The following is a 19,682-nucleotide window of genomic DNA, read 5'->3' as shown; positions in this document are numbered from 1 at the left end:
TAGAACCTAGTACCACGTTCATTTTCTACAATGAATTTGCTCTTTTTGAAGAAGGCAACCTTTGTCTTTATAAGCCCCTTCCAAAAAGGAGAATCGGACGGTCGTGCCCTTACTTGAGCCAGCGTTTTAGAATGTAAATATTAATTACGCAGTAGCTGAATCCATAGATTTAACCGAGAACCGGGCTTTGACCATGTCTCCCGAACAATTTCAGACCGGACACCGACAACTTCCAGTGTAATGAGTCTGCTGCATCAGAAAGGTTAACCTGCATCCCAACATTTTACCAACAAAAACCTCTTTTTCATTGTACAATGTTATATAGGGATGGATACTACAAGGTCAGTGGAGTCTCGCCCTACCAGGTATTCTAATAGATCACCCTATTCATTCCCTATAATGAATTTGCTCTTCTTGAAGAAGGCAACCTTTGTCTTTATAAGCCCCATCCAAAAAGGAGAATCGCGCCATTATTTGAGCCAGAATGTAAATATTTATCACGCAGTAGCTGAATCCATACCCCGTCTCTTTCTACCCCCACCATGCTATGCTACCAGTCAGAATTCAGAAACCGGCCGGCCAGTAGGCTTTTGTTCGTTGGGTTGGGCAAGAAGAAGCGCGTGGCAGCAGCTGCTCTGCTCTGATCCCTCCTTGACATTGCCATTGCAATGTGAAACGGAGCCAGCGGATAGGGATCGGAGCTTGTTGCGTGCCGCACATGTGAACCACGCCGGCATAATTGCACATCGATCATGACCGGAGATGCTCACATGGCGCAAGCAACTCCAGCCATCAGGCTCACATGGAAGCACCGCTCCCTTATTGGCTTCGAACTCCTCCGGTTGTTGCTCGGACAAAAGGCATCGCGGATCGGATGAAGGAATCTTCCAACTCCAAAACGCGGCCATTGGTTGGCCAGTGGTTGTATGTATAAATAGAGGAGCAGTACACAAGATAGATAAGACAAGAGCAAGAAAGCAACACTGCAACAAGAGACGCAGAAAGAGAGAGAGCGAAGCTTGAGCTGAGCTAGGACGATGGGGTTGCTCATGCTGCTTCACGTCCTGCTTGTCGCGGCCGCGGCGAGAGCTCCGGCGGCGCAGGCGTGGGGCAAGGAGGGCCACTACATGACCTGCAAGATCGCCGATGTGATTAAACCACCCACTGATCATCTGACTTCACCGGCGCCGGCCGTCGAGGTAAACTGAGCTGATCCCAAGTGCCGTTTCCGTGCAGGGTTTCCTGACGAGCGAGGCGTTGACGGGGGTGAAGGCGCTCCTGCCGTCGTGGGCCAACGGGGAGCTCGCGGAGGTGTGCTCGTGGGCGGACAGCCAGCGCTTCCGCTACCGGTGGTCGAGCCCCCTCCACTTCGCCGACACCCCCGGCGACTGCGAGTTCAGCTACGCCAGTACGTACATGATCCGGCCCAGACTCTTTCTCTCCCTCATGCATGCTCTCCTCTGAACCTTCCATGCATGGCGCCGAGCATATGCATGCATCGATACAACTTCAGCTGCTGTTTACTGTCACAACAACCAAATACGGTAATTTTTAAACTTTTGTACTACCCTAGCTAGTAACAGCAGCATGTCACGATCGGTAGTTAAGGCGCGCTTTGACCTTCGAGCCCGTACGTACGTGCCTAATTAGAGGCCCGTCCCGATCGACACGTTACGTGCGTGTCCACCTGCTACTGAAGCTAGCATCCCATCCATCCATCCATGTGTCTGGTGAGTGGCGGTTACAGCTACCTGCATCAACATCGTTCAAATAAAAAGGCATATGCCAACAGTTCCCATCTTTGAATCGCATCTCACAAGGAGTAGTATCATTTGGGGCGAGTCATTATCATTTTGACTGGACGGTGAAATGTTGACTGGTGGCTGGCCTGCCAATCGGGTATAGGTTCGCTTGTCTGATTGGGCAAGGGAGTTGGTAGTTCGTAGGTCCTCGTCACCGGCTGACAGTCAGAGTGCATGCACCACAAGCTAATGTAACAGTCCGCCGTCGGGGCAGCATAGCATGCGGCTAGAGTTCCACAAGCAAGAACAACTCATTAAAGCCAAACACATAGTACGTACAAAGATCGCGGATCAGAATTACACACGTGTCTCACGTTATGCTTGGGTGCTACTGCTTGATTTTGGACAGGGGACTGCCACGACACCAAGGGGAACAAGAACGTGTGCGTGGTCGGGGCCATCAACAACTACACCGCCGCGCTCCAGGACTCGTCAAGCCCATGTAAGCATCACTGATCTACACCCCAGGTTCATGAGTTAATAGCATACTGTAGTACAATTCCATGGATGATCTTCCCGTCCTCATGCATTGCCATCGATGGCAGTTGACCCGACGGAGAGCCTGATGTTCCTGGCGCACTTTGTGGGCGACGTGCACCAGCCGCTCCACTGCGGCCACGTGGACGACCTCGGCGGCAACACCATCAAACTCCGCTGGTACAAGAGGAAGAGCAACCTGCACAAGGTACGTACTCTGACAGTCTCAGCTCCATGATTCACTCATTTATTCACTGTCTAATTTACGTATAGTGGTTTACGAGGGTGTTGTGTTTCCAAACTACTAGGTGTGGGATTCGGACGTGATCACAGAGGCCATGAAGGACTTCTTCGACAAGGACCAGGACGCTATGATCGAGTCCATCCAGCGCAACATCACCGTAAGCTAGCTCACTAGTTAGCTCCTGCACTGCATTTCACTCCACCATTACTTCAGATTAATTTCACCTCGAGTAATTTTTTGTCTGAGTTGATCTCCTGCAGGAGGACTGGTCCAGCGAGGAGAAGCAGTGGGAGGCGTGCCGCAGCAAAACCACGACCTGCGCTGAAAAGTAAGCTCAACAGTCATCACGATGATCCAATCCAATCTGGTATGTCCGAGGCTGAATCTGACGGCTGAGAACGACCGAATGCTGCAGGTACGCCCAGGAGAGCGCGTTGCTGGCATGCGACGCGTACGAGGGCGTCGAGCAGGACGACACCCTAGGAGGTACCGTACCAGATTGATAAGACTAAATTTCTATGTATAGATACTCATGTGTGATTTCTTTGGAACAAGTGTGACGAGATCCCTTTTTGAAACTGGACTGCAGACGAGTACTACTTCAAGGCGCTACCGGTGGTTCAGAAGAGGCTCGCCCAGGGAGGCGTGAGGCTGGCGGCGATCCTCAACCGGATCTTCAGCGGGAACGGCAGGCTGCAGAGCATCTGATCGATGCAATTTCCTAGAAAATAAAGAAGAACAAGAGGATTGTCCTGTCTGACCACGTTATAGCTTCACCAAAATCACTGAACTCGCGATTATAGTATTTGTTATCCACCCACCAAGGCGGCTTAGAGTCGTTGTATCTGTATGTATCCATTAACTCCATTGTATCCTCTTCCTCGGAGCGGCTTAGAGTTTCTGCAGCGAATCATTGTATCTGTATGTGTGTGTACTGGTACCTATTGATTGACACCATCGTGTCATCTTCATTTCCTCTGTACGGTAGCAATCTACTCCCATGTGATTGTGACCTTTTCGTCTCTGCTAAAATAATCTACTGCTTCAGCTACACAGAACATTGTCGCCGATGTGTTAATTCATAACCAGTTGGATAGATGGCCTCTATTTCAAGAAAAAAAGCCAATGCAAATACGCAGCTGTGCTATGAGTTAACCGGTAGATAAAATCGTGTCCATAATCCAAACTTGCATTCGGGGTGCAAGGCAAGAGGTCACTTCAGATAGATTGTTCATCAAGGGAAACACAACATTTATCCTTTTCATGTTATGTGCTACAGATATTTTTTTCAAGGATCGATACACCATGGAGAGATGTGTCAATATCAAAGAAGAAGAGCCAAGCGGCTGATACATCGCCTTTCGGCAAACAATTCACAACACCACGACTACAGCGACAAGAGATCAAAGACCGCGTCTCAACCAACACCGGATACCTAAAAGCACAACCCTGGCCACATCTCAGTCTGGGTCAACGCACTCTTCACCCTTCACACGCCTAGGAGTCGGCAAGTGAACAGCAGGACCCAACCGGAATTGAAGAAGGCATCATCCAATTGCAGCCAGTGACGACGTACATTGCGCCCGAGAACTCATGCCCACAGTCGAAACCAACACCGAACCATACATTGCCCCAATCCTCGCCGAAGAGCCGACGCGGTCACCAACTCCGGCAACAACTGCGTAGCCTCCATGAGCACAGGCAGCACTAAACCTGAGAATGGTTATTAAAAAACTGGGTGAAATGGTTTGGTTCTTGCTTTGGGTTTGATTGGTTCAGGTTTTATTGGGCTGAATCTTTTTTAGTTTGGTTTTGGTTTGGATATGTGAAGAAACCAATTTGGGTATAGTTGGTTATGGGCTTAAACAATTTGGTTATTAACGGCTATAAACTATGGGTCCAAACCGATTTCTGGGCATTGGTTATGTGCAATAAGCAACTAGCATCGACAACGAGTATCTTTGATCCGCGTACATGCTGCGATGCATTATGTAATTCTGTATCATGGGGAAACACCACATGCAAATCGAATGTGTTTGCTTGTGCTTTAGCTAAGCAATTGGTTTTAATACACTTGTCAGTGAGCTTTTCAGTCGTGGGCATTGTCTTTTTGACACTTGTTATGTGTTGACCGTATCTCAACGGTAACTTTGTTCCCAAACTGTTGTAGATGCACTTATGCCTTTTCTATGTCATTTGCTTCTTGACATGTCGATTTGTGCAATCATATATACATTGAAGCAAACCCATAGTTATGTATTTGGTTTAAACCCACGGTTATGTATTGGGTTTAAATTGGTTTGGGTGAAAAAAAATAAAGGGTTTAGTTTTGGTTGGGCTGAAAATGACATTAAACGGGTATGATTCAAGTATGGTTTTGAGAGAGACATGTATGGGTATGATTCAAGTATGGTTTAAGTATGAAACCATTGTCAGATTTAGGCAGCACCTCCAGGGAAGCGACGACACCGCGGCGCCGCTACTGCCTGGCCAGCAAGCCAGCCTAAGGGTTCCCCTGGTGCTACAGATGAAATGGATGGTCCATAAATATTTGGCTCCAGATCCAGTTGATTTACCAAAATCAGAGATCTCGAAAGCGGCAGTCGATAAAAGTATAAGTGGACACAGCCTCCTCCAAACAATCCTCGCAAAAAAAAGCATCCTTCCAAACAAATCCTAGAAAAGACAAATGCGATAAAGTAAACAACCTAGTGTAAGATTGTTAGGCTAATTGTTTCTTGTTGACTAGTCAAAATGAGGATTGGTGAATGCCATCAGGTTTCAGCATTAGCCTAGAGCCCTAGAGTGCTCCCTCGCTATCTGTCTGTAAGCTATTTCATTTCAGGTTCCAGCATTAGCCTTAAGTTTTGACTGAATTGTTTCTTAAAGAAGAATTGGTCCACCGAAGAGAATCCGTGGGTGGCGTGCAGTGCAGTACTATTGTACTAAAGCAACAGCTTGTGCTGACAAGTACTCCCTTCATTCCACAATGTAGTGTCTATAGATTTTTGTGAAAGTCAAACTTTGCCAACTTTGACCAAGTGTATAGAGAAAACTGTCTACATCTACAATACCAAATATGTACATTCTGAAAATATAACTCATGACGTATCCAATGATGTGCATTTGGTATTCTAGATGTACCTACTTTTCTTTATAGATATGGTCAAAGTTTTTTTTTAAATGAAAGGGGTTGCCCCCCACCCCAACTTTTATTAAAAAGCAAAGGCTCAACCAACACCAGACTGTTTATCAGGTCTCGGCTCCAGCCAAAAGTAGCTGCAGCAGACTTATTACAGGACTGAAAGGAGAGACGTTTCTCGGAATAGAAGCTAGTTTTTGTTGGCTAAGAACCAAAGGAGAGGTGAAAGAGAGCAGAGCTACAACAGCTCCATTATCTAACAACCCCAGCATCATCAACACGCCAAGCAATCCTAAACAGTTCCCCGCGATAATGGTCGAGCAGCTTCAAGCATCGGAGGTGTAACGCAACCTGGGAGTCCATACACAGCACCTTCCATTGACGAATATGCTTCCCCACCAAATTCAGCACACACCTGATACTTCTCTATTTTCTTCCTTGGAAAACAAATTCATTTCGAAGCAACCATAAGCTCCACAAGGTAGCGGCAGAGATTAAATTAACAGCATCATAACATTTCTTCTTCTTCCAGAAGGGAGTAAATGAACTAAAAGAGTCAGGAGTATGTAAATCAACACAATCAGAAATCACTCTCCAAACTTGACGGGCCACCACACAATCAAAGAAAAGATGTTGTATACTTTCCAGCTCATTGCAAAAAACACAAGTCAAATCATTAACATTTTGCCGTTTTGATAGATTATCTCTAGTCAGACTTTTGTTGTGTACCATCAACCAAAGAAACACTTGAATATTTGGGGGGACTTTGATTCTCCAGATATAATCCTTCCAAACAGAAGTCATACCTCCAAAATTTATCATCTTATACATAGATTTCACAGAATAAACCCTCTTACTTTCTAGGGCCCAGACAGGCTTATCCAGATCATTTGAAGGAGAGAAACCCCTCACCAAGTCTAGCATTTCATTCCACAGATTTAAAGTATGTTCATCTACACATCTCCTAAAAGTCAATTGCAGGTTTAAACCATCCCACACTTGGGCCACAGAAGCATCTTGTTGTTGACAGATAACATACAATTCCCAAAACCTAGTCTTAAGTGAATAATCACCAATCCATGTATCATGCCAAAATGACACATTCCTACCATTCCCAGGAACCCATTTATAGAAGTTTTTAGCAGCTGAGAAAGCCCAGGTGATGCTCTTCCAAAAAGGGGAGCCCACCCCAGTTTTGGAACAGAGAATGTTAGGTTTATCCACATTGTATTTAAATCTAAGAAGCTTTTTCCAATCACTGTCTCTACTATCAAAAAATGTTTACTCCAAGCAGCCAGCAATGACATGTTAAATTCCCTAAGATTAGGGACACCCAAACCACCCCATTCTTTTTTTGGGAGATCATCCCCCAGTTGGCCAAATGGTATTTATGGTTTTCTCCTACATTGCCCCAAAAGAAATGAGACATCTGTGAAGTAATAGCATCAATTGCCCATTTAGGAAATTTCATAATAGACATCAAATAAGTGGGGATGCTGGCAATGCAAGTGGTGAGCAAGATGAGTTTGCCTCTACAGGATAAATTCCTTCCCAACCATCCAGCAATATTCTTAATGATCCTATCAATAATAGGTTGGATGTCCTCCCTTCTGAGTTTCTTATAATGTAAAGGGACACCCAAATATTTGAAGGGGAAATCCCCAATTTGGCAACAGAAAATTTGAGCAAATTCCTTAGCAGTCTCCTCATCAATGTGGATAGTATGGAGGTCACTCTTATGAAAGTTAATACACAAACCAGATAATTTTTCAAAGCATGCCAAGATCCATTTAAGGTTCCTAGCATGTTCTACTGAAGCATCTAAGAAAAGCAGAGTGTCATCAGCATACTGCAGGCTGACCACACCCCCTGGGATAACATGAGGCAAAAGCCCTTTGATCAGATCCTGAGTAGCAGCTTTTTTAAGCATCTTAGAAAAGACATCAGCTACCAAATTAAAAAGTAAATGAGAAGAAGGATCTCCTTGTTTAAGCCCTCCCCCCCCCCCCACAAAGTGTGGACCATTAGTACCATTTATTCTAACAGAAAAAGTCTCTTGGTGTAGACAACTACACACCCACCCAATCCACTTGTCTCCAAAACCTCTAGATTTGAGCATTTCCATAAGGAAATCCCAGTTTACCTTATCATATGCTTTCTCATAATCAAGTTTCAGAACCAACCCACTAGCCCCTGTCCTATGAATTTCATGGATCACTTCATGGGCCATAACCACACTTTCCAGAATAAATCTCCTTTAATGAAAGCAGTCTGATTCTGGGAGATAATCTTGTCACACGTGTGTAGGAGATATGCCCTAGAGGCAATAATAAATGTTATTGGTTATCTCCCTGTTCATAATTAGGTTTATGTTCCATGCTATAACTGCTATGGTTCTCGAGTCTGCAAATAAAACGAGGCTCGGAGGAAGACTCATATGCACATGTGGAATAATAAACGATAAGAAGTATTCCTAGTCTGGCCTCTAAGACTAGCTCAAGTGTTGCATGATGGTTCTGTTTTCCTGATCATGGGCATGTCTATGCCAGCAATTTTGAGGGCACAATGTTAAGAGAACATTTGTGTTGAATCGACCCGGACTGATGTTATGCTATGAGATTCATTCGTCACAAGTTAATGGTTAATAACACAGAGAAGTTAATGTTTGCATAATTCCTTAGACCATGAGAGTATTCAGTTCCTTCATACTTGCTTCGTGAACTTTGGGGTTTGTTAAACGTCATCCGTAACTGGGTGGCTATTACGGCGGCTTACGGGTTCACGGAAAGGTATGGCAAGTAACGAGACAACTCAAGATTGGGATTTGCTCCTCCGACGATGGAGAGATATCTCTGGGCCCTCTCGGTGTTACGGTATCCATCATCGTCTGGCCAGACAAAGGGTGATTTGATCACGGGGATGCCGGAACACGGAACGAGAAAACAGAACAATATCGGTAACGAGGTAAATGGCATAGTGGACAAGCAGTTGATCCACAGGGATGCCAACATGTCTCACCTCGGGTATTCGTAACATATCGCGAAGCAACAGGAATAACACACGTCAACTAGAGGTTCACTCGAATATTCATTCGTGTGGGTATAGGGGTCAATATGGGTGTCCACGGCTCCGATGTTGATCATTGATCGGAAGGGGTTCCGGGTCATGTATATACTTCACCGAACCTATAGGGTCACTCGCTTAAGGGTCATCTATCTGCTGAATACTAGACAGGGAGTCTGAGAGAAAGTTTCCGGAAAAAGTTTTCAGAGACAGCGAAAAAGTTTCGATAAGAGAGGTCACCGGATGAGTTTCGGTGAAACCGAAAAAGTTGTTTCGGGGTATGCCATTAAGTCAAAATGTTTTCGGCACATGCCTGATAATTCTCGGAGGGTGCCAGAATCATTCTGGAAATTTTTAGAATTTTCAGAAATAAAAACCGGAAATGTTCCGGAGCTGCCGGAACCGGTTCAGATGCTTTTCGCAGATGAAAATCACTAAACTGGAATTGTTCCAGAACGCGTTGAAAATTATTATGGTGGGTACTGGAAATGTTCTAAGCCCACATAAATATTTTTAGTTCGAACGGACGATGAAAAATGTCGTCGTGAATAGTGAAAGTGCTTTTTGCGATATTTTATGGAAAGCCACCTTTTGGGGCTTTGCCCAAAAGATCTTGGGGTGTGACATGGATGGATAGGAGCCCTTTTTGGGACCCCTCATGGGGGTGTGGCCGGCCACACTTGGGGCTCCACCTTGGAGCCCCTCTTGTTCCTTGGTTTCACTTTTATGCCCTTGAGGAAGGACTTCATTCATGTGCCTTTGGGTTTTAATGTAAAACCACCATACCCCTTGGGATTTCCTATAAATAGAGGTGGAGGGGCCGCCCTCCACTCTCATCCCTTCTCACATACAAGTTCCATGCATGATCTGGCTTCTCTCTCCCTCCCAGCGAAATAGTTTCGTAGAGCCGAAAGGCTGTCAGGGTTCCGGTGGGAACTAGTTCTGGACGGCGAAGCCCTGCCGGATAGATGACACCGTATGTGTGCAACCCCGTCGAGAGGTCGTAGTTTCGATCCTTTTGCCCGAGGGGCTGTTTTGAGAGTGCCTCCCGAAGGGCTGTCCAAGTGACTGTCCGAGTTCTGTGAATCCTCCCGAAGGGCTGTCCGAGTGACCGTCCAAGTTTTGAGGGTCCTCCCGAAGGGCTGTCCGCGACACCGTCCGAGGGACTGTCCGACCGCCTCCCGGAGGGCTGTCCATGGGGCAGATGAGGGTATACATCCTCGAGGTTGGGAGGTTGTAAATCCTAGCTGCGGGGATCTGCACCGCCATTCATCGTCGACTCTACTTCCGCTGCGCTACGAGTAGGTAATGAAAAAGATCAAACCTTGTATGCAGTCTCCATAGTGGTCCTGGGCTGGTGCGTAGGTCGGAAAAATTTTGTTTTCTGTCGCGTTCCCTTACAGTGGCATCATGAGCCGTGCTATGCGTAGATGCCGGTTGCGATCTAGAATACATAGAGATGTATAGGTATTGCATAATATAATTAGGTAGTAGATGAGATCTATTGCTGAAAATTATTTATGCGGGTGACAGATGAAATCTGTTACCCGATGTTCTTGTTGCTTCCCTGGAATTTACATATTTCTGATCTTGATAACAGTATGGTGGAGTTTCAATGTTCTGGCAATCCGCGATCTTGATTGATCAACGAAGTGCTAACAGTTCATTGAATTCCACCGTAGTTAAAAAGAAAGATGAAATTTAACAGACGAAAGGGCAATGCAGATATGATCTGCACGGGGGCCATGCGTATGACAAAGTTCGGTATGGGGCTCGATATTTTATTATCTCGTGTTTCATACACCCTGCAATGTTAATCTGGCGACATGGATAATCATGCTTGATGATGGACGTTGGTAGCTTCGGTTTGTTTCGAAACCTTAGAAGCCACGAAAAACAAGTTTTTTGCATGAACCAATTAGAGACGTCTAACTTGGTTTTGCAGGAGGGTTTGCATGTGCATATGATGTGGTATAGCAGTGCTCATAATAATTTGATTATGTATGAGATGACTATATGATGTAAATTGATTAAACATGACCTGTGTGTCATGATTCGGCATGATGGCTGGAGCCATATGATTGCACTTTAATGACCTGCGTGTCAACCTTAAGTAATGCACTTATTTTATTAGCTATAGAGATAGCAATATTATCTGGTGCATCGACAAGGTGGTGGCAATCTTCGCGAAGGTAAACACCGACGCGAACGCCGAAAGACGAAGAAATACAAGACTTCTTCGTCTGAAAGGGCTATACCGTATCATGCTAATTATGAATTGCCTGAGATGTTTATCCCTTATGATGCACCCTTCTTGATTGCGTGGTAGTCGCTTTTATTAGGGTGATCTCTCACAAAAATATCAAGTAGTTAGTGTTCTCCCAAGTGTAGCACTGTCACGGCACCTAACTTTTCGGGGTATCGCAGGATCTCCCTGGGTACGAACGATTAGGGAAGTGTGAGGCGGGTGAGTTGAGACCTCGCAGCAAGATCACTTGGTTGTCTTGACGATCTGGAAGGATCTCCCTGAGCTCGGAACACGCCCATCGAAAGATGAACAACAGTCACATAGAGATGTGATCGGCAAGTTTGCCTACCGATTGAATTTCGCGCCATCAGTGTTCATCTCGTTCAATGGCGTTGAATGGATATGTGGGTCTTGTGTCACTCATAATCAATTTTGAGAGATTTTGATTTGAGTGGGAGCGCACTGTTGAATTAACATGTTTAATTCTCAGTGCAATTAATTATGAACATTGTCTAAGTGTTTCTTGCAAAATAGTTGTAGAATAATGGCTCGCGTTTCCACCTTCCCTGTTAAAATTGAATAGCTGTTAAATATCTAGTTAAAACTTTACGATTGGTAACATAATGTGAGTATTGTCCTCAAAAGTGCCGAGAAGGACTTTGTCCTGTCGCATGCTTTCCGTATCCTCCCGCTAATTCTATGGATCATGTGACTCTCGTCCTTCGATCCAAAAGCTAGAATTCTGTTACGGTCAAGTGGAATATGTTTGCTTCCATGAAACCCAAACTTCGAAAGTTGGGATAGTTATATGATATTCATGGAACTAAAAATTATTTTCAGATACAAACAAAGCAATGTTTGTTTGCAAGTATTAGTAAAAGTGTTTACTATGCATTTGACTGTTGGGAAAAGGATCCAGAAGAACGCCTGTCATATAATGAAAGGTGAATAAAACAACAACTTAAAGAGAAAGGAAGTGTCCAAAGGGTGTTAGTATGACTTACACGCCTAGGAAGTCCGGGGCTAATGCCACTCTTAAGTTGGGTGCTTATTTTGCGAGTAGGAGAAATACTAAAAGTTAAACTGTTAGAAGTATAAAGGCAGAAAGAAAGATGACTGGAATATCCAGCTCATGTATGAATGTCATACAAGTTTTTGATGTATAGTAGGCTGGTCAAAGATATAGTTCTTGGGAATTATGGTTAAACATGTTAATCACTAATTCTTGGGTATTGTGAGTTAATCACAAAGATACCCGCTCGATTGCATTCTGTTGCGAATCAATGTAAGAGCTACTATGGCCTAAAAAGACTAGCCAGGAATGAGGTTTTAATACGTGTTGGGAACATAGTAAAAGTTACTATACCTTCCATCGGTGTATTACCTATGTTTTTTCTTTCATAATTCATTTTAGAGTTTCTTACACTCTACCCTTTGCACAAGGTATCTTGCAAGAAGGTTGTTCATAAGAGAACTTTTGATGTTCAGTATTATGAATAAACATAAGGGCCATACTTTCATTGTGAATGAGATGTATGTTATGAATAATGATATTAATATATTACCTCTGTGTTTACTTTCATAATTCATTTTAGAGTTTCTTACACTCTAGCCCATTGCACAATGTTTATTGCAAAACGGTTGTTCATAAAAGAACAATTGTTGTTCAGTATTATGAATAACATGAAGGGCCATGCTTCCATCCAAGATGGGATGTATGTTATGAATATTGATGGTAAAATGATACATCCATAACGCTGACGCTAAATATTGTAAGACTATGAGAATACCACACATGTGTGGCACTGCATTTGGTCACATTGGACAAACCCGCATGGAAAAATTCCATTATGATGGATTTTGAAGTCGTTTGATTTTGAATCATCTGACACTTGCAACTTTCCTCTGAAAAGTGAAGTGACTGAAATACCGTTCACATGCCATAAGGAACGAGCAACAAACTTATTGGTGATCATACATTTTGATGTGTGTAGTTCAATAAATATTGTTGCAAGTGGTGGATTTATTTATCTTCAGAAATGACTCAAGTAGATATATGGATATTTACTTGATGAGACGTAAGTCTGGATCTTTTGAAATCATTCGAAAGGTTTTCAAAAATGAAGTAGAAGTTATTGTAACAAGAAAATTATGTTTCTGCAATTTGATTGCACAAAGGAATATTTGAGTTACATGTTTAGCGAATGTCTGATGAGTTGTGAAAGGGGTTTCATAACTTGCACCTCCCGGAACACCACTGCAAGTGGAAAGTCCGTGGAGATGTAATCTAACCATTTATGACATGGTAAGGTCAAAGATGACATAAATAAATTTTCCATTATCCCTTTTAAAGTGATGCTTTAGAGACTGCGGCTTTTACACTGAAAAGAGATACATCGGGTCTGTTGAAATGAAGCCATGGTATGGTATGCCCAACCATGTTATATCTTTTCTTAACATTTGGAATATGGGGCTTGTGTAAAAGGTTACAAACCTATTCCAAATCATACAAGTGCTAGTTTTTAGGTTATACCAAAATGTTGGGTATTCCTCCCTCACTATACCGAGGCAAATAGTTTTGCCGCGAAACCGTGTGCTTTTAAAGAGAATGGTTCTTTCAAAAAGGTGAGTGGGAGAATAGTGCAACTCGACAAGATAAACAGTATCTTCGTCATCAGATCAAAGGAAAGAGACCTTGGAAGTAATTCCAGACTTCCCTACTGCGACTGATACGGAAGTCTCTACAATAAAATGTATGAACTTCGGTCGAACTTGCAGCTGAACCACGTAGGCAAGGCTCGTGCAAACCTCTCAGGTGCACAAACGAGATATTGTTGTTAGACAACATTATACCTACCATACACAAGGAAGCATTGATGGGCCCTGACTCCGGAATTGGCTAAATGCCAATACAACCCGAGTTAGTTTCCATACAAGTGATTCAAGATTAAAACCTTGATACACCTTTCGGAAGACTTAGAGTCTAACGAATATTTATGGAACTTAAAACTGATACGGATAAAAATGTTTTATCCATAAAGCTCGACTTGTTGAAATAACAAGTTCAAGAGTTGACTACGATGAGATTGTTTTCATCCTAGCCATGCTTAAAGTCGGTTCAGGTTGAACTAGCAATTAATACATATTTCAATCATGAGATATGAAACATGGATGAGAATAGGATTTCCATCTGATGGAAATGAAACCAAGGACTTGCATGTTTTACAGTCCAAGGCATTTTTTCTATCCAGAGGATGCTATTAAGGGTGCAAACTTCAGAGTTCCAGCGATGGACAGAAGAGAGCAAAATGGAGTTGGAATCTTCGTGCTTTGATGAAATGGTCAAAGGGGTTTGACTTCATCAATGGGTAACGAAGATGCTTGTAATTCAAGAAAGTAAGTGGGAGCATAATAATATTTGTAAAAACCTTGTGTGCTTGACACATTGTTAATTGCAAATAAATTTCTTGACACGAATTAGGACTTCATTTGAAAATAGTTTTTTGATGAAGTGCTTAGGCTAAATAGCCTCAATATTAGGCATAATGATCTATGGAGATAGATTTACCTAATAGGGCTAAGCAATGAATACATATTGACAAACCTTTTAGCATTTAAAACCGCCAAGGAGTGATTCTTGCCGGAGTCACATGGAAGAGTTTTTTGCAAGACTCGGTGTCCCAAAACACTGATGAGCAAAATACATGATGCAGATTCCACACACTTTTGTGTTTGGATTAATCATGTATTCCATGGTATGTAAAACAACCAGAAATGTCCGATACTCCCAGGGTGTTGCGAGTATGGATACTAAAGTGATCAAAGTACTGATCGTGGGACTACAGTGAAAGATGTCATTGAGTACTAGAGTAAGTACTGATGATATGTTTTCTCGCAAGCGGAGATCATGAAGAGTTCGTTGTAAAATGTTACATCGATACAGTCTTCATCTTTTCTCCATGCGATTTTTGATTTAAGTTAAGGGTTTTGTGTAATACACAATATGGTGGCACGGTAGTTGGAAATTGTTCCCAACAGGATACTGTGGCAAATTCTATAACAAATGACTAAGTATGTTGACGCTTTAGAAGCGACAAACAAGATGTTGAATCATATACTTCATTCATATACTTAGTATGGTTCCAAGATGGCTTTTGTCAATGGGACACTTCTGCAGGTAGTTTCTCCATAACTCAGTCTGAGGAATCTAGGTTCGACCTGTGATTCACATACATAAAAGCCAAGTCCACATAACAAATGAATTTTGTAAAAGCGTGAAAACGTGAGGATATGCAAAGATACACACTGAGCTGAAGTCGTCAGATCCGTTGGACATCAGGCTATACCACAAAGGAAGCATTTTCTACACCAGTATGCCATAGGTGTAAAGTGCATTAGCATTGACTAGATATTGACTCTAGTGCAAGTGGGAGTCTGTAGGAGATATGCCCTAGAGGCAATAATAAATGTTATTGATTATCTCCCTGTTCATAATTAGGTTTATGTTCCATGCTATAACTGCTATGGTTCTCGAGTCTGCAAATAAACGAGGCTCGGAGGAAGACTCATATGCACGTGTGGAATAATAAACGATAAGAAGTATTCCTAGTCTGGCCTCTAAGACTAACTCAAGTGTTGCATGATGGTTCTGTTTTCCTGATCATGGGCATGTCTATGCCAGCAATTTTGAGGGCACAATGTTAAGAGAACATTTGTGTTGAATCGACCCGGACTGATGTTATGCTATGAGATTCATTCGTTACAAGTTAATGGTTAATAACACACAGAAGTTAATGTTTGCATAATTCCTTAGACCATGAGAGTATCCAGTTCCTTCATACTTGCTTCGTGAACTTTGGGGTTTGTTAAATGTCATCCGTAACTGGGTGGCTATTACGGCGGCTTACGGGTTCACGGAAAGGTATGGCAAGTAACGAGACAGCTCAAGATTGGGATTTGCTCCTCCGACGATGGAGAGATATCTCTGGGCCCTCTCGGTGTTACGGTATCCATCATCATCTGGCCATACAAAGGTTGATTTGATCACGGGGATGCCGGAATACGGAACGAGAAAAGAGAACAATATCGGTAACGAGGTAAATGGCATAGTGGACAAGGAGTTGATCCACAGGGATGCCAACATGTCTCACCTCGGGTATTCGTAACATATCGCGAAGCAACAGGAATAACACACATCAACTGGAGGTTCACTCGAATATTCATTCGTGTGGGTATAGGGGTCAATATGGGTGTCCACGGCTCCGATGTTGATCATTGATCGGAAGGGGTTCCGGGTCATGTATATACTTCACCGAACCTATAGGGTCACTCGCTTAAGGGTCATCTATCTGCTGAATACTAGACAGGGAGTCTGAGAGAAAGTTTCCGGAAAAAGTTTTCAGAGACAGCGAAAAAGTTTCGATAAGAGAGGTCACCGGATGAGTTTCGGTGAAACCGAAAAAGTTGTTTCGGGGTATGCCATTAAGTCAAAATGTTTTCGGCACATGCCTGATAATTCTTGGAGGGTGCCAGAATCATTCTGGAAACTTTTTAGAATTTTCAGAAATAAAAACCGGAACCAGTTCAGATGCTTTTCGCAGATGAAAATCACTAAACTGGAATTGTTCCAGAACGCGTTGAAAATTATTATGGTGGGTACTGGAAATGTTCTAAGCCCACATAAATATTTTCAGTTCGAACGGACGATGAAAAATGTCGTCGTGAATAGTGAAAGTGCTTTTTGCGATATTTTATGGAAAGCCACCTTTTGGGGCTTTGCCCAAAAGATCTTGGGGTGTGACATGGATGGATAGGAGCCCTTTTTGGGACCCCTCATGGGGGTGTGGCCGGCCACACTTGGGGCTCCACCTTGGAGCCCCTCTTGTTCCTTGGTTTCACTTTTATGCCCTTGAGGAAGGACTTCATTCATGTGCCTTTGGGTTTTAATGTAAAACCACCCTACCCCTTGGGATTTCCTATAAATAGAGGTGGAGGGGCAGCCCTCCACTCTCATCCCTTCTCACATACAAGTGTCATGCATGATCTGGCTTCTCTCTCCCTCCCAGCGAAATAGTTTCGTAGAGCCGAAAGGTTGTCTGGGTTCCGGTGGGAACTAGTTCTGGACGGCGAAGCCCTGCCGGATAGATGACACCGTATGTGTGCAACCCCGTCGAGAGGTCATAGTTTCGATCCTTTTGCCCGAGGGGCTGTTTTGAGAGTGCCTCCCGAAGGGCTGTCCAAGTGACGGTCCGAGTTCTGTGAATCCTCCCGAAGGGCTGTCCGAGTGACCGTCCGAGTTTTAAGGGTCCTCCCGAAGGGCTGTCCGCGACACCGTCCGAGGGACTGTCCGACCGCCTCCCGGAGGGCTATCCGTGGGGCGGATGAGGGTATACATCCTCGCGATTGGGAGGTTGTAAATACTAGCTGCGGGGATCTGCACCGCCGTTCGTCGTCGACTCTACTTCCGCTGCGCTACGAGTCGGTAATGAAAAAGATCAAACCTTGTATGCAGTCTCCATAGTGGTCCTGGGCTGGTGCGTAGGTCAGAAATTTTTTGTTTTCTGTCGCGTTCCCTTACAAGATGGGAGAAGCCCTAGTATTCATAGCCTTGGAAAAAATCTTAACACAGCAGTTACCAAGGCTAATAGGTCTGAAGTTCTTCATGTCCTTAGCATTAGGAACTTTAGGGATAAGAGTGGTAAGAGCAAAATTCAACCTGGATACATCAAGATTACCATTTTCAAAATCTCTAACCAACCACATAAAGTCATTTTTAATCAAATCCCGGAATTTTTGATAGAAAATAAAGAAGAGCCCATCCGGGCCAGGACCCCCCTGCATAAGAACTCATGATAGCCTCCTTGATTTCCTCCTCAGAAAAGGGTCTCTTAAGAAGAACTCTATCTTCTTCAGTAATCATTTCACAATCATCCCAAAAATTAGAGTCTAGATGAATGTCGGGTTTGGGCTCAAAAGAAAATAACCTCTTATAAAAGGTAGTAGCCACGGATAGCATATCTGTAGTGGAGGTGACAGGGCCATCAGGGCCATTCAATTCAGTTAAGTGGTTTTTATGGTGCCGATGATTCGCCAGTGCCATAAAATAGGCATTATTACGATCCCCTTCCAGGATTTTCCTATCCCTGGATCTTTTCCATAAGGCAGTTTCCCCCTTCTTCCCAATTTCATCTAGTTTAGCTTTGATCTGATTCATCCTCTCATGATCACTAGGTGAAAGAGGATTACTCTCAGAGAGCACATCCAGGATATCAAACTCCATAAGGAGGAAACTTTTCTTTTTCTTCATAGCAGCCTCAATATTAGTACTCCACCCTTTAATGAACTTCCTAAGGACCCTGGTCTTGCACATCCAATTTTCAATAGAGGAACTGGATTCCATATTAGCTACCCAAACATCATGGACTAGCTGGGAGAACCCAGGTTGGGATAGTGCTACCTCTTGAGCATGCGTTGGTTTTCCCTTGAAGAGGAAAGGGTGATGCAACAAAGCAGCGTAAGTATTTCCCTCAATTTTTGATAACCAAGGTATCAATCCAGTAGGAGACTACACGCAAGTCACCTCGCACCTACACAAACAAATAAGAACCTTGCAACCAACGCGATAAAGGGGTTGCCAATCCCTTCACGACCACTTGCAAAAGTGAGATCTGATAGAGATAGTAAGATAAATATTTTTGGTATTTGTATGATATAGATTAAAAGTAAAGATTGCAAAGTAATATATAGTTTGGAAACTTATATGATGAAAGATAGACCCGGGGGCCATAGGTTTCACTAGTGGCTTCTCTCAAGATAGCATAAGTATTACGGTGGGTGAACAAATTACTCTCGAGCAATTGATAGAAAAGTGCATAATTATGAGAATATCTAGGCATGATCATGTATATAGGCATCACGTCCGCAACAAGTAGACCGAAACGATTCTGCAGCTACTACTATTACTCCACACATCGACCGACTCCTGCCTGCATCTAGATTATTAAGTTCGTAAGAACAGAGTAACGCATTAAGCAAGATGACATGATGTAGAGGGATAAACTCAAGCAATATGATATAAACCCCATCTTTTTATCCTTGATGGCAACAATACAATACGTGCCTTGCTGCCCCTGATGTCACTGGGAAAGGACACCGCAAGATTGAACCCAAAGCTAAGCACTTCTCCCATTGCAAGAAAGATCAATCTAGTAAGCCAAACCAAACTGATAATTCGAAGAGACTTGCAAAGATAACAAATAATACATAAAAGATTTCAGAGAAGAATAAAATATTGTTCATAGATAATCTTGATCATAAACCCACAATTCATCGGATCTCGACAAACACACCACAAAAAGAATTACATCGAATAGATCTCCAAGAAGATCGAGGAGAACTTTGTATTGAGATCCAAAGAGAGAGAAGAAGCCATCTAGCTAATAACTATGGACCCGAAGGTCTCTGGTAAACTACTCACACATCATCGGAGAGGCTATGGTGTTGATGTAGAAGCCCTCCGTGATCGATTCCCCCTCCGGCGGAGCTCCGGAAAAGGCCCCAAGATGGGATCTCTTGGGTACAGAAGGTTGCGGCGGTGGAAATAGGGTTTCGTGGTGCTCCTGGATGTTTTCGGGGTATATGAGTATATATAGGAGGAAGAAGTAGGTCAGTGGAGCTGCGAGGGGCCCACGAGGGTGGGGGCGCACC

The 19,682-nt window shown here is 43.5% G+C and overlaps 1 protein-coding gene across 1 annotated transcript; it reads left to right on the top strand.

The window, feature by feature from the left end:
• The first annotated feature begins 876 nt into the window (after positions 1-876).
• Positions 877-3,499, top strand: LOC123054895 (endonuclease 4). Its single transcript, XM_044478772.1, has 8 exons — positions 877-1,148; positions 1,237-1,408; positions 2,152-2,244; positions 2,348-2,487; positions 2,588-2,680; positions 2,784-2,851; positions 2,939-3,009; positions 3,113-3,499. Exons 1-8 carry the CDS (start codon positions 1,038-1,040, stop codon positions 3,229-3,231), a joined length of 867 nt encoding a protein of 288 aa, XP_044334707.1. The 5' UTR covers positions 877-1,037; the 3' UTR covers positions 3,232-3,499.
• The last annotated feature ends 16,183 nt before the right edge of the window (positions 3,500-19,682 follow it).

This window comes from Triticum aestivum, chromosome 2D (genome assembly GCF_018294505.1).
Source record: "Triticum aestivum cultivar Chinese Spring chromosome 2D, IWGSC CS RefSeq v2.1, whole genome shotgun sequence".
Lineage (NCBI taxonomy): Eukaryota > Viridiplantae > Streptophyta > Magnoliopsida > Poales > Poaceae > Triticum > Triticum aestivum.
Note: the sequence above shows the minus strand (reverse complement) of the source record. Positions and strands in the feature narration are given on the sequence as shown.

Coding starts and splice junctions, on each gene's coding strand:
- LOC123054895 (XM_044478772.1), top strand. CDS start 1,038: ATGGGGTTGCTCATGCTGCTTCACGTCCTGCTTGTCGCGGCCGCGGCG. Junction 2,852..2,938: donor ACCACGACCTGCGCTGAAAA/GTAAGCTCAACA, acceptor CGAATGCTGCAG/GTACGCCCAGGAGAGCGCGT. Junction 3,010..3,112: donor GCAGGACGACACCCTAGGAG/GTACCGTACCAG, acceptor ACTGGACTGCAG/ACGAGTACTACTTCAAGGCG.